Source organism: Stegodyphus dumicola, chromosome 4, assembly GCF_044657685.1.
Source record: "Stegodyphus dumicola isolate Sdum_Otavi_A_Nest chromosome 4, ASM4465768v1".
In the NCBI taxonomy this organism is placed as follows: Eukaryota; Metazoa; Arthropoda; class Arachnida; order Araneae; family Eresidae; genus Stegodyphus; species Stegodyphus dumicola.
In genome coordinates, this window is record NC_140771.1 from 17,152,177 (window position 1) to 17,168,532 (window position 16,356).

Below are 16,356 nucleotides of genomic sequence, written 5' to 3' on the forward strand. Positions count from 1 at the left end.
AGTAATTTAATTCTTTGTTTGGATTACTACTCTAGTTAGTTTCTTGCCATATCTGAAAAGTTTCTAAAATATCTGAAAAATGTTTCGTAAATTTACAGAGTCGTTAGGCTATTTTAAAGCCGGAGATGTGAAGAATCTGCAATGCCCTCACCGGGGCTCACCACGAAGGCATGCTGAACGGAGGGAGAAAAATCCTTCTAAATTAATTGGTACAAACAGTAAAATATTTATGTTGTTATGTTTTTCCTATGCTTCTGACACCAGTTGTTGCGGGGTTCGTGTAGATTTGGAGTAAATAACGACAACACTTGATGAAGTATCGAAACACACTTTATTCAGCCAATATTAATCAGGACAGCTGCTCCAATAACACTTTTTACAGTCGTCGAAGATCTACTATAAACACGCTGGAACAATCAGCGGCACAGCACTGTCAGGCAATAACGGTGGAGATAGCTTCCTGCAAAGCACCAGAGTACAGCTTCCGAATCTGTTTGGTCGTTCTCGGAACTCCACGTACTCTCGAGACTCTCCACGCGATGCACTCGACGATACACAAGAGTATAGCTCTCGACTCAGCCCAGTCTAAGACAAAACTCGACGATGCACTAAAAGACTCTCTGGATGCACTCGACGTCCAACTCGGCGCTAGACTTCGAGACACTCGCTCAATGACTATCAGCTCGCTAGACAAGGCACACACACTCTAACTGACTGCGGACCAGCAGGGTTTATATAGCTTTCGGCTTGTGTTCGGCAACATTCTGGGCTAAACCGGTAAGAATTCGTTCCAGAAGGTTCTCCAACCTTCCATGGTATATCGCCAATTTTGTGGCCAAATGTCGCCAAATATGCGATTTCTAGCCAAATATGGCAACCCTGCCCTCCTTTGCCATTTATGGCAACCCTAAAACTGCTTGGCGGGGAATCCATCTTACCGCACCTTTACATTTCGTAACAATATATAAATGTTTCTGATTCGTGCAGGAAGACAAAGTATTGTATACAAATTGACATGTCGTAAACTCATTAGGTTTATCTTGAAACAAGAAACGCAAAACATTATCTATGCCTCCAACAGAATTCAAAGCATCGATATTCCGACGGATAGACAAACTTGCTGCCAGTTCCACCACGTGAGTACGCATGGAAAAAGTCTATAGTCTTGGTTAAATTATAAAGTCATTGAATCTATATCGCTCACAATATAAATTCTTACTTAATAGACTACATTAAAATCTTATTAAGAATGTTGGTATTTCATTCGTTAAAAAAGCCAAAACCTTTCGTGCTATGTAAACTCTTATTTTGTGAAAAGGAAGTTAGTACACGGTGTTGGAAACATATTTCATCAACACAATGAGCGTATAAAAAACTACGAATTATGAATTTATAAATTAAAAGTGATGTAAATTTCATCAATTATTATTACTATAAATAACAGTAATTAGAGATAATAGTAAATTTAAAAAAGGTACAAATTCCTAAGAAGTTCATATGATAATTTTAAACTTTAAATATGTTGTTTTAATTTAAATGACAGTTTGTAGAGCTGCGTAGATGATGAATGAAAAATGTATTGCTCGTTGAAAGATAACACTTGCCAGGCAGAATAGTCAATCAATGGGCAACTAACCTAACATTAATTGTGACATAAAATTGAAAGACATTTCTAACATAAAAATTAACATCAATCGTAAGTTGGAAAATTTCTTAATTTTACATTCACTTGTTCTCAGATATCCGTCTTACCTTTTATTGGGCCAGTCCATAAATTCGTGCACATTTTTTAGTAAATTTTTAAATAATATAAAAAAAACACCATTTAACATTTTAATCAATTATATATTTTCCTTCATTATCTACAATGTCTCGCCATCTTACAGGCAGCTTTTTTATGCCATTTCTGTAGAAAGACTCTGGTTTTGATGCAAAAAAACTTGAAAGTTCATTGTGTACATCCTGTTTAGAATTTAATTTTTTCCCCAGTAAAAAATTTTGTAACACACGAAAAAAGTGAAAATCACTTGGGGCAATATCTGGGGAGTAAGCAGGATGTGGCAAAAGCTCCCAATTAAATTCAGTCATTTTTTGCAGCGTTGTTCGAGCCGTATGCGGTCTAGCGTTATCATGATGAAACATTCTTGATATTCACCCATCGTGGGCGTTTTTTGATCCATTCTGAGTTTAGTTAAAGTTGTTCACTATAAACTTCTGAATGAATCGTTTGATTTGGTTCTAACAGTTCAAAATGTCCATGCTGCTTTTTCTTCGTATCATCCATGCTGCTTTTTCTTCGTATCATCCATGCTGCTTTTTCAAACTTTAATTTTTGTAAACCATTTCTGGGCATTCCTTACACTAATAGTGTGTTCCCCATGTACACTATTAATTTTTATCGCTGCAAACCTGTCAGATTCACTACACGAAAATAAAAAAAATATATATATATAGCACAGCACGTTTGTATTGATTATTTGTACTCATCGTCTATGGGTACTAAAATGCGTTCGATATTTACGAAAGTTGGTGATAAACTTAATAATATGTTAGTCAAACGATGACAAGTTTCAACAGGTTCAAAATTGTTTGGTTTTAGTAAATGCGTCATAATGAATTCCACGCATACTCTTAATGCGCACGAATTTACGGACTGACCCTACATGGATCTAAAGTAGTTGAAGTTAAATTTCAAACAGATAGTTGGTCTCAAAACACCGAATATTTGAGTAAACTACCACTGCGCTGAAATGTTTAAGTATGTATAACTGCTTTTCTTTCTGCCTTGCTGCATCTTTTTGTTTAATTCTAAAGTGATCGATGCGAGTATGAAAAAGAGAAAGCGAGACAACAAAGCAATATGGAAATTAACTTAATCATTGAAGTAACATCTTCAAATTTATCTCGAAAATTTTCATTGTTCCTTCTTTGGATGAAACAATTCTGCATATCTTAGAAAAATTTGGTTACAGACTTTATTTTGATATATTTTATTCATATACATGTGCTTTTACTTAAAGTTTTTTAAAATAAAGAGTAGAATTTTATGGAAATAATCTTAAATTTCTCAAGGTTGAACATTTCAGAAAATATAATCCAAGTTTTGTGGTTGTAATAATCCAAGTCATATAATGAAAAATTCCGCTGAAGGAAATATTATCTCTTATTAGTAAAAACAAAATATTCGTGCAAAATCTCTGAGATACGCTTTAAACATTCAAAGGATCACCAACTAATTTAATAACGGAGGTTGTTTTAACACAATCAAAGCCTTCACTCGCCAAAGAATAGTTTTTAAAGACATGTTTAAAATTTGTTCTCACGCCTCTTGAATAATTTAATCAATAAGTATTTTCCGTATTAAAATCAGCGTACTTGATTTTGAACGCTTTCACAAGTTTTGCACGTAAATGTATGAAATGTCTATAAAATACTGGATATTAGAAGCACATATCTGATATCAATGTTAAAGGAAATATATGGAATGCTTTACATATGTAATTCTGTACATTGAAAGCATATATTTGGGATCAATATTAAGGGGGCTCATACACCTTAAACCCCTTATACTCTTCGAATATGTGATTGTTGGCAAGAATTGAGATATTTTATTTATTTAAAAAGCAATTAACTTTCAACGTTTTACAGCTGATTACAGAATATAGCTGCTTTGGGAACTTGTAACCAGAAAGTTTGTGTTGTCACAAATATTTTTGTTATTTAATCCGCTTTGTGACATAATGTTTCATCATGTTCCCACCTTGCGCGCATGATATTTTTAAAATGACTAATGGTATATACTCGTACTTGAAATTGGATGGAATTCGTTATACGGGCACTATTTTCTAACCGAACCAAAAATCTGATCAATATTTTAATATAAAAAAATTTTGCACGAAAACATTACAGATTTTTTAATAAAATATATTTTATGATCTCAAATCCAAATAAAATAAAAATTTAACATGAAATTCTTAGAATTTTTGGTTCACAGTAGTTTTTAAATGTTATAAAAGCTATAGATTAAATATAGAATTAAATTATGCGACAGAATGCTTTAAATGTGACGAAATATTTTGTCACAAAGCGAATTAAATTATAAAAATATTTGCGGCAACACAAACTTTCTGATTACTATTTCAGAAAGCAGCTATATTATGTAGTCATCTGTAAAAAGATGGAAGTAATTTCTTTAAAAATAAATAAGTTATCCCAATTCTTGCTACAGTCACCTATTCGAAGATCTTATGGGTTTTAAGGTGTATGAGTCCCCTTAAGGGAAATAAATGGAATCATTTATTGATCCCAAATATATTCTTCAAATATATTCATTCATTCATTTATATTGAATCAAATATATGCATTTATATTGATTCAAATGCATCCAATTACATTCTTATATTTGATTTATAAAATTCTGTACATTGAAAGTATTTATTTGAGATCAATATTAAAGGAAATAAATATAATGCTTTACAAAATTCTGTACATTGAAGGTAGATATTTGAGATCAATACTAAGGGAGATAAATGATTCCATTTATTTCCCTTAATATTGATCCCAAATATATTCATTGATTCATTTGTATTCATTTCAAATATATTCATTTATATTGATTTAAATATATTCTTATATTTTATTTATAAAATTCTGTACATTGAAAGTATTTATTTGAGATTAATATTAAAGGGAATAAATGGAATGCTTTATAAATTTCTGTACATTGAAAGTGCATATTTGAGATCAATATTGAAAAACACAAATGGAGAGCATTATAAAATTCTGTGCATTGTAAGCACATATTTAAGACCAATATTTATGAAAATGAATTGAATGTTTGCCGCCCAACCAGGATACGTTTTAGAGAGCCTCACTGGCGTACCGAAGGTCCCAAGTTCAAATCCCGAAGAAGGCATGGATGTTTGTAAATGTATAGTGTCTCTGCGGCATAAGATTACTCAAATATGCAGCGAAGCAAATGTCCTCGAATTGTTGGTGGAAGGGGAAAAAGGGCGGGAGACCCTTGGACTCGTCCCCCCGGGGGTGCTTTCCTTCAGAGTTAGGATTGTGGAACTGAGTAAAGTCGTACCGTAACCTGCATGGTGCCCAAAGTTCTTGCCAATGACAGGCGCAATGTTGCCTCATTACCAAGATGAATTTTGTGGGCTTGTTCTGATGTCAGACAAGCGAGATTAGTCACAACAGCAACAATGGAGTGTCTTATAAAACTCTATACATTGAAAGTAAATATTTGAGATCAATATTTAAGGAAATAAATGGCACATTTTATCAAATTCTGTACATTGAAAATACGTATTTCAGATCAATGATAAAGAAAATAAAGCTAGCAACTTCTATTTTCTATACCCCCCTGAATAAAACTCACATTTCCCTTTCTAGAGAATGCGTATTCCACGGGAAATATACATGCCGATTATATTTTTGGGACAGAGGCTTAAGACTTTCAAAGGCTACACATGTTAAGTAACACATATTCTTTGCCTTCACCATGAATTTGCAGTATATCTTTTCACTAATTAGAAGGTAAAAGAGGAGAGTAAGCATCTATTCGACTATCCAAAACAGTGAAGGAATTACTATACTCCGCCTGGCTGCGAAGGGACTTCTGGATTCAATATCTTATCGATTTTTCAGCTGGAACTAGATATAAGAATTTTTACATTTTCCTTTATAGTACAGGAAAACGTAAAAGTCACTGACCCCAAAACTAGAGAAAGGATGCGATAAAGCAATTTCATTGAGTTAATCGTAGAACTATTAAATCAGTGGAAAGGACATTCATACTTCCTTTACAGGCTGAAACAAAATTTGTCCAATTAATTCCTTTCCAGTATCATATATAATCTTTATTTATATTTTTGATGTAAAATTGCATTTTAGCTTTCCTGAATAAAACGTTATGAAATTTAATTTTTTAAATTTCTGTCTGTTAGCATTTCTTTTGAACAGCTTATAAATATTCGTTTGGTTTTCATTACGTATCTGAATTCAGAAAAATGAAAAGCATAAACGAACCAAATAATGTTTTGGATCTTTAAATTTAGATATCGACGAGATGTTTTAACTATCACGGAAACTCTTGCATTCGCTCATTTTATTTTATTTTTAGTGAAATGTTATTGATTTACATATATTATTCTAATGATGTTTCAAAAATTTTACTCCAAAATTTTAATAACATAAAAACGTTTATTGCACAAAACATTTCTTCAATTCTGCTCAAAATTATTGATTCTGAGCAAAACATTCATTATATATTACCCCATTTTGCTGCTTAACAAATTACTAATTTAATTCTTCTTCTTATATATAAGCGGCTTAAGTGTTTGTCGCCGATAGTTTATTGGTTGCTTGCGTAACTGTAAATTCTTTTATTCCCCGTGCAGTGCAGCGCGTAAAGAATATCATGAGAAAGCGAAGCCGGAAAAATTAAAAATATATGAGCACGTACATTTAATATTTTATAAATAAATTTAACATCTATATATAACAGAATTCGGAAATATGCAACCGGCAAAAACCGGCAACGATGAAAAAACAAATAAAATGAAATAAATAAATATCTTCTATATAAGCGGCTTAAGTGTTTGTCGCCGATAGTTTATTGGTTGCTTGCATAACTGTAAATTGTTTTATTCCCTGTGCAGTGCAGCGCGTGACGAATATTATGGGAATGCTAAGCCAGAAAAATTAAAAATACAAGAGCACATGCATTCATCCATTTAATAAATAAATTTAACATCTATATATAACAGAATTCGGAAATATGCAACCGGTAAAAACGGTAACAATGAAAAAACAAATAAAATGAAATAAAGAAATATCTTTATTATACGCGGCTTAAGTGTCTGTTTTTGTCGCCGATAGTTTATGGGTTGCTTGCGTAACTGTACTAGCCAATGGAGTGAAGTTGCCACTGCACAGGGTCGCCGTTTCAATCGAGACGTAAACAATTTCCTGTAAAACTTGCCTTTGCTATGACCATCAAGAAGTCTCAGGGCCAAACGCTTAAGCGTGTTGGCATTTTTTTACCTGATCCTGCATTTGGACACGGTCAACTTGCCTTTCTTCCAGGAACTCTTGAACAGGCAACAGGACACGGTCACTGTTGCCTGTTCAAGAGTTTCTGGAAGAAAGGACGTAAAATAAAAAATAATGGATGGTCCTCTGCAAGGCGAGCTTAAAAATGATGGAAAGATCTACACAAGAAATGTTGTGTACAAAGACATCTTTGACATGTGAATTAACATTTTATTATTTAAATCACCTTTATTTATTGAGCTAGCGGTGGCTCTTAAGAAATGTATCGCCAGTGGTGTCCTTCATTGCACTCTACTTTAAGCAATTAAGCAAGTAGAAAGGGGAAACCCCGTGGGGCAGTAAGCAAAGGGGCGTCCTCGCCGCCTGCCCTGGGTAATTCAGTTTGAATTAGTAGACACCTTTCTAGACGCCTTTAAATTAGTATACAAATCATTTTAATTACAATTTATAATATCTAGAACAGCGGTCATGTCGTATGACCGCCGGGCGTTCTGGTATTTAATAGTCAATTCAAAAACAATGAACTTTATGCTGTTTATACTCACCTACAGTATTAAAAGCATTTTCGTTAAAAATGCTTTTAACTCTTTATGTGAGTAAACAATGTGTGTTTATATGCGATCTACAACACAGCGAGCGTTTTTAAAATTCATATTTCTCTGAATTTAACGTACGTGTTGAAGCCAACAGCACAGAAATGTAATAAAAAAATCCCTGTTGTTATTATTACAACTACTAAATTTTATTATGCAAAACTTTTAATTGCATTTATGTCCACTAGCTGGCGCTTTATCCATAACGAAAAGCAAAAGTTATCGTAATAAATGCCGAATGTAAACATGTTAATACTAATTAGCACTAAACTAAGACAAACTAAAGCAGAGACACACAGATAGGCAGCAGAAACAATACTTAAGGATATTTGATAAATGTGGGCAACCAGTATCCTTTAAAATTGCCGCTGAAGTTGAGCGATTTCTGTATAATTATGTTTTTAGATCATCTTAAGAGCAAAAAACACTTTGTTACAAATTTGAATGATCTTTATTGATTAAAAGGATGACTAATCGATTCACTTCCAAAGTTGAGGGAAAGATTTGTTTTACCGAAACCCATTACATGCAGATATATTCAATCTTATATAAATATTACAAAATTTAATGTTTTCCTTTTTACAGAGTATGAAAAGAAGACTTTCATAGCAGATTAGCGTAAAGCTGTCTTGTCACACAGCTGGTTTAAAAGCAAAGTTATAGATTCGGGATTCAGACTTATGAAGTTTTCACATGTAAATGAAAATTCGCATAATAACGTTTATGTGCAAAACTAGACTAGTTTATTATAATATACTAAAAATAGCTTCCATAAAACATTTTTAAGTATTTAATGATTTTTGAATAATTTGTGCATCTTCTGTTAAATAAGGCTAAATTTCAAAGTCTTTCAACTACCTGAATGCCAAGACGAGCTATTTGGTTTACCTAAGAATGAGACTCATATCTGTGACCATGACGATGTGATCTGGATGAAGTTAGGGATTCTAACTGTGAATTCGTTTTAATGATAAACCAAAATTTAATGTTTAATTTATAGTGTAACTACAGGTAGTATTCGATGGCAGTTATGTTAGATTGAGAGTCCTGTATCTAGCAACAGAGAAAACGATACATCTATAATCCTTCTCTAACAACGATGCAAAAATTACGATCCAATAATCACACATGTTTTAGTCCGATGCGATATGGAAGCCACATAACAAATTTCGATAGAAAAATAAACTAATTCTCTGTCATTTTATCAGCAAGAATAAATTATTTTTTAATTAAATTTTTTAATGATTTTCGTCTTTTTAATCAAATGGTCGTAAAAGCTTAATTCCCATCCAATATTTCACATATATTCAATTTTAGTCGATTAAATGTGGCAAAAAATGTACCTTAATTGATCACAAATCAATAATGCGAACAAAAACCCAAACAGACATTCTTCTTTATATATATATAGAGAGAGAGAGAGAGAGACAAAGATTTTGTAAAACTTGCAAATTTTTGATTAAGGAACTCTACGGTTTGAAAGCCAGCAGTAGCAACACTTTTCGAAACGAAGCATTTTTATCTCCAACTCGCCAGACTGTTACCACTCGGAAAAATGTGTGCGGAAATAAGTGTTTTCAGAGTTTTTAATTAATATCTCTGCTGATTAAAGTCGTACGAAGATGGGAATACTCAAAATGGCTTCCGACGGGTTTTTGGAATCGAGAGTAATGTATTTAATGTCTGGCAATCTATTTTTATTTCATTGTAAAGCTTAGAAATGTTTTATTAACAAAAGCTACGATTTTGAAAGCGAGCAGTGGCAACACTTTTCGAAATAAAGCAGATTTTTATCTCCAGCGGGCGAAACTGTTGCCACTCTCAAAAATGAGGGCGAAAATTAGAGTTTTCAGAGTTTTTAATTAATATATCCGATTTGGGCTATTTGGGGGGGGGGAGTGGACATCGACCTTTATCATGACCCAGACGATAGCTATAGTCGTGATTGAGATATTCGCCAACAAACACACTGACATTCTCCTTTCTTCTGCCATCACATTATTTAGATAGATATTCTGCATGCGAAATTCATCTTTTTTCATATATTGCTATATCTATATTGTTATAATCTATGCGTGTTTGTTTGTTTGTTTGTTTGTTTGTTTGTTTGTGACATTATTTCATTTGGAACGGCGGGGAGTTGAGTTTCGAGAAAGGTAGCCCCGGATTTCAAAAATTCCTGCGGTGCCATTTTGACCATTCTCATCTTCATCTCGACTTTAACTAGTCGATATATTAATTAAAAACTCTGAAAACGCTACATTTCATAAACTGAAACAACATTCATTCTAAAAAATCTACATTCATTTTTTCTACTGGCAACAGTCTCGTGTGCTGGACATAAAAATGATTTAATTCAAAAATTGTTGCAAATGCTCGCTTTCAAATCGTAGAGTTTGTTATTCAAAAATTCGTAGTTTTACAAATTCAGAAATAAAATTAGCATTGCCAAGTATTAAACATATTATTATTATGTACTGTCATATTTTCACTTGAAAGCACACGATTGCATATGCCGTCATTGCATGTCGAAACGTTTTCGTTCGAAATGTCAGCATTTTTAAATAAATATCTTGCTGTTGGCAACTATTTTGTTTCAGGTCAAAATAATTGACACGTATGTTATTGCTGCGTTAATTCTTTTATTGACATACATTAAATTTAAATCATGATCTCTTATGTATTAACATAAAGTGTCAAAATTTTTTCTTTCCTAATCTGGCAATAAAAAGTTATTTATGAGTTGGTTGTTGTTTGGAAAGAATAAACAGATTTTATTCATACTGAAATGTTTTTATGCATTTTCCTTCAGGAGGACATAGAACTTATAAATTTTGTTTCGGCCTCAGCCCGCTAATCAGATTTTATTTTCAGTTATTATAACATATATTGATATAAATATTCATAGAAATAAATAAAATTATCACCTTGTATTCATGAAGAGCAAATATTGCTATTCTATAAGAAAGTGAATTATATAATTTTCATAAAGTTCAAGATAATAAAGAATAAAACAAATGCGATATAATTAGTACTGAGAAAATCGGTTTTAAAAACACAAAACTTCTTTTCCGAACTCCATGACGTATAATGATTTTTCCTTCAGCTTTTATTTCTCAACAGCCTGGATTACGATAAGCCGGCGAAGGAAACGAAAATAAACAAGACGTTTCTGCTGCTTTAAGCTAATTAAATATAAATATTTACCAGTCTTTCATTTGAAAACTGCGCATGTCTTTTATTTAACACTTTCGCCCGCTTCCCTCACTACGACGAACAAAAAATTTAAAATAATAAAATTACGCCTTGACATTCTAAAATCCCTATTTGTCTCAAGGGGAAAAATAAAAATTTTAAATTATTAACTTTATAATCTTCGGCGAATGTGTTTTATGTTATTTGACAAGTAATTTAACTCTTTTCTCTAAGGAATAAAAGTCGTAGACAATACCTTTTCCATTTATAATAAAATTTTAATCAAATTATGCAATTTTATTTATCTTAATATTTATTTTATAGTAGGAATATTCGAATATTTATCCCATGTTAACATATAAGAAACTTTTTGAGCTACCCCTCATGGAATATGTCTTCATAATTCAGGTATCTGAAGCAACTTCGCGTGAAACAGCTTGAAAATTGTCCAGTATCGGATTCAATATTCCTCTGAAGTAGCATGCAAATATCATACAAAAGTAAACACTCCATGGAATGTTTTTATTTTAATAAAATTGTTACCATGTTAAACTGGATTATCATCCTCATAAATTAAAATCTGAATTTGTTTCAAGAAAAATCTGTGAGTAGTTTGTAAATTTCGTGGGAGAATTTGAAAATATAATTTCATCTTTACTATTTCCTGTGTCATAGTCCAAAGCAATTTAGAACGTTATTCATAAAATGTTAAATAAAAGTATTCTTGTTGCATAAATCAAGTTTGATAAATAAGTGCTGAATATATTGTTACAGAATTTGTATTTAGTTTGCTATTTTAGTGAAATAAATTAAAATTGCTTTATATCCCCGTGAAATGCAGAATGAGACTTATTTGAAAAGAAAACTACGCCAGAAAAGCTAAAATACAATGTAGAGCCATTAGGTTATTTTGAAACTACGAAGGCGGTATAAATACCTTATACACTCTCCCTTTTAAAGGGCGATTGGGGTTTTTGGGGACCCTATTCGCCAAAACCTGGATGTGGGGAATTATCATCCACCAGCCTTTTTAGTTCGGGCGCCACTATAGACTCAGGTTATTTTGAAGCAGGATAGATGCAAAATGAGCAACGCCATCGCGGGGAATTGAACCGCGGACCTCTGGAATACGAGCCCAGCGTACAGACCACTACACCACGAAGGCACGCTAAGAAGGCGGGAGAAATACCTTATAACAAAAGCACGTGCATTTAACATTTAATAAATAGATATCATCTCGTAATTGTAGTCTTTTGCTTTCTAGAAACCTCGAGAAAATAAAAATTACCAGAATGTTTCGTACATGATTAAAAAGCTTATAAAAGTCGGATTAAAACATCTCAGTTCAGTTGCTTACTAGTTGTTGTTGTTGATTGTAGCGAATTCGCGGTGAGAACGGATTAGCTTTCTCTGTTTTGAATTGAGTTCTATTTAACGTTTTGGTAATATAACTACTGTGAGATATTGTGACATTGTACGCATGAATTTTCAGCATTTTGTTTTATTTCTTGGGATAATAATAAATTTTACTAACTTTTCATCGACTTGTGCGTTCATTCCATTACGAACCCGTAAGCACGCAGCAAGCTAAACTTCTCCCATAGCTTTTCATATAATTAAACCCTTCTAATCAAAGAATTTCAAATCCTAAAATTCTAAAAGTGTAAAAGGTTAAAAATCATTAGTCATTACTATCGGGTCAGTCCATAAGTTCGTGTCCATTAAGAGTATGCGTAGAATTCACTATGACGCATTTACTAAAACAATACAATTTTGAACCTGTTGAAACTTGTCATCGTTTGACTAACATTTTATTCAGTTCATCACCAACTTTCGTAAATATCGAACGCATTTTAGTACTCATAGGAGATGAATATAGGTAATCAGTACAAACGTGCTGTGCTACATTTTTTATTTCCTTGTGGTGAATCATCCAGGTTTGCAGCGATAAAAATTAATAGTGTACATGGTGAACACACTATTAGTGTAAGGACTGCCCAGAAATGGTTCAAAAAATTTAAATTTGGGAAAAGCAGCATTGATGATGAACCTCTTTCAGGACGTTTTAAACTGTTAGAACTAAATCAAGCGATTCATTCAGAAGTTTATAAGGAACAACTTTGCGGTCTAAACTCAGAATGGATCAAAAAACGCACACGATTGGTGAATATCAAGGAGGAGTTGTTTCATCATGATAACGCTAGACCGCATACGATTCGAACAACGCTGCAAAAAATGAGTGAATTTAATTGGGAGCTTTTGCCACATCCTGCTTACTCCCCAGATATTGCTCCAAGTGATTTTCACTTATTTCGTGCCTTAAAAATGTTTTGCTTTTCTAGAAAAAAATTAAATTCTAAACAGGATGTACACAATGAACTTTCAAGTTTTTTTTTTTTTTTTTTTTTTTTTTTTTTTTCCCATCAAAACCAGAGTCTTTCTACAGCAATGGCATAAAAGAGCTGCCTGTAAGATGGCGAAGCATTGTAGATAATGGAGGAAACTATATAATTGATTAAAATGTTAAATTTTTTTTTTATATTATTTAAAAATTTAACCAAAAAAATGCCCACGAATTTATGGACAGGCCCAATAAAAGTCTAATTTTTGGCGGACTAATGAAAATATATGGGTTCCAAATAAAACTGCATATCTAAATTTTCTTGCGTAGTTTCTGATTTAAAGTTTCGCATATATGTTATAGGCTAATATGCACTAAGCATTTTAGACGTTGATGAATAATACCCGAAGTGTTGAGAGACAATAGCTTGCAACACATTCTCATATTTTCTTGTTAAATTTCTGTAGCAGTATACATATATTATGAATTATTTCTGAGGCTAATTTAAAACTGTTTCATCCTTTAGAACCGAATATTAAATAACTTATGTTATGATATTATAAGAGAGCAATATGTCGAGAAATAATGTTTTGCACTATTTTAAAGCCGCTAATTGCTACTACTGAGAAACAATTTCTTCACTCCCAAAAAATTCATTTATTTCTTACATGAAACTTAGTTGCTTATTGAAATTTTAAATTTTTTCCTGCTGTTATTAAAAATTGTGCCAAAGTACTGATATTTCTCCAAAGTACTGATTGATAATTTAAAGATATTGCTCTAGAATTGAAATGTTGAAAAGTAAAACGCTCAAAATAAAATGTTTACGTATTTACAAAATAAGTAAACAAAAGTTTTTATATTTTATCAGCTTCTCGACAGAGAAAAGGAGATAAGCAAAACGCAGCTACTTGATATTTTAGAAATCTATTCTTTTTTCTTAAAACTGTAGATAATAAAAATTAATAAAAATATAAAAGAAAAACAGTAAATCCATGATCAGCGAGTTCAGGAATTAAAACTTGACTGGGGTCTTCCAGAGTATAATAAAGTACTATAATGCATTCACGTACCCATTGCAATATAATATTTATAATTTAATTTCATAACTAAGCGTCCTTGAAGTCAAAAATCTATTTGATAGATTATATGCAGTTCAAATATGGTATATGTTATAACCGAACATAATGTCGTTCTTACAGCAAAAAAATACTTCATTTAATTCAAACGAAGCATTCCTGAAATACACATTGCAGCCCAGCAGAAGGCTTATTCACATGCAAGAGCAGTAACATGACATTTTAAGACACTGCAGATAATAAGAAATTCTTTTTAATTAAAATTTTTTGTAATGTTCCATGAACACATAACTGTAGTCACGAAAATAGAGATTCTTTTATGCTGATAATAATTTCTATCATTTTTCTGACATCTTTCAACAATACATAGGTAATGCTAAATACCAACGTTGAACATTTTCTAATCTGAATTCATACCTATTCCTAAGCATATTTTCTAAGGTGGATTTTTAAAATGTATTACGTAAAGATTTTCTTATATCTAACTTTTAAATGCTTATAAGATAAAAATACCATTGAGTTTCGAAATTTTATAATCACGTCTTCAGGTCACTGATTACTTTAATTTCACATCATTTTAATACATATTAAATAATACATTCTTAAGTAGTAGAATAGTATTAAACTACAGTGAAACAATTTACAGAAATTTTTTTCTGCTGTCTACAGAATCTTCAAAAGTATCCGTCCCAAGTTATTTTCGTCTCGATTAAATTATGAAATTTTTCCCTAGCTTGTAGATCATTTTAAATTTACCCGCAGTGAGAACGTAAAACTAATTTCGGTAAAAGTACTTGAAGCATTTAGAATAAATAACCAAGGGCAAAACTAATTTATGGGTATCAGAAACCCCTATACCGACAATGTTAAATTGGCCACTTTCGATGTACCTTTTCTCAAAATCTGCTGTAGATACAAGCTTGAAATTTTTTTTGTAACTAAAGTATACCTATCTGATTATACTGAAATGAGCTTTTGAAACATTTTGAATTTTAGAGTAAATTACAGACTATTTTGTTAGGCATAGTAAAATTTAGCACTTTTCTCACACAAAAAGAAGTTTATTACAAAAAGCTCATTTCAGTAAATATTAGGGAACCTAATAAATAAGCCATAACATGTTTACATACCGATGAGCAGTAGTTCCTGAGAAAAGGTACATCAAGTATAAAAAATCCCGTTTGCAGAAAAACGCGTTTTTATTTATAAATCCTCATTGATCAAAGCAGTAGATGACAAATTAAAACTAATTTTTTTTACAGTTCTAATTTTCATAGAGATTAAAGAATGATATTTTTAGAAAGATAAAAGTGTAGAGAATTTGAAAATGCAAAAATCCGAAATCACAATTTTTGGAAGATTTTGGGTTTCCAACACCCCTTAATTTTGTTTAGTTGTAATTTATTTACTTTAAGAAATTCTGATCTCCTCCAAGTATAATCCTACCACTAACTTCCTATACAAAACAATTGCATAAGACACTATGCTATGAAATATATGCTCATATCCGCGTTAAAAAAATAGAAAGTTCTGAGTTTCTCTGATCCTAAACCTTTGAATAGATATCACTGAAAAGGGCCAATGGTGCTCCATTTTTCTAGAATATAACAGAAAAATAAAAGCGAAACTTACCAGTAAAAAGAGGAGCTGTCGGCATCCCACAAAGAGAGTCATCCTTCTTACTTTAAAGCAATCCTTTCACCATCAAAACAACCCCACACAGCTTGAGGAGTGAAGCACATGTTTCGTGATGTGCACAGAGGTACACGCGCCTGCTCACTAGGAGAGACTGCCCAAACTCTCCGAGCATCTCTCGCTTGAGAAGCTTTTCTCGCGGATGCTCACGATTTTGGAGGGGGAAATCTTTCCAAGGGTTATCGTAATGGATGAGGGATGATATCTGTCGCCAAGGCTACTCATTGGCTGTGGATTCTGGCGCCGAAGTGGGGTCAAGTCGCCTGCACGAAGGAACGGGTTGCGATACAGCAGATTTTGTATACCAAACGAACCATACTGAAACAGGGTAACTCATAACAACTGAAATTTTGAAATTGATAGTAATTTAACTCGGCTGATAGGATTTCGA

General features: G+C 32.3%; 1 protein-coding gene across 1 annotated transcript in view; it reads right to left on the reverse strand.

Annotated features, from left to right (window-relative positions):
• The window catches only part of LOC118182835 (metalloprotease TIKI1-like), a 1,041,016-nt gene extending 1,024,945 nt beyond the window's left edge, over positions 1-16,071 (reverse strand). The window contains exon 1 of the mRNA XM_085814599.1: positions 15,903-16,071. Coding sequence (XP_085670725.1) covers positions 15,903-15,944 — 42 coding nt within the window. The 5' untranslated portion in view covers positions 15,945-16,071. The remainder of the gene's footprint in view (positions 1-15,902) is intronic.
• Positions 16,072-16,356: the final 285 nt, after the last annotated feature.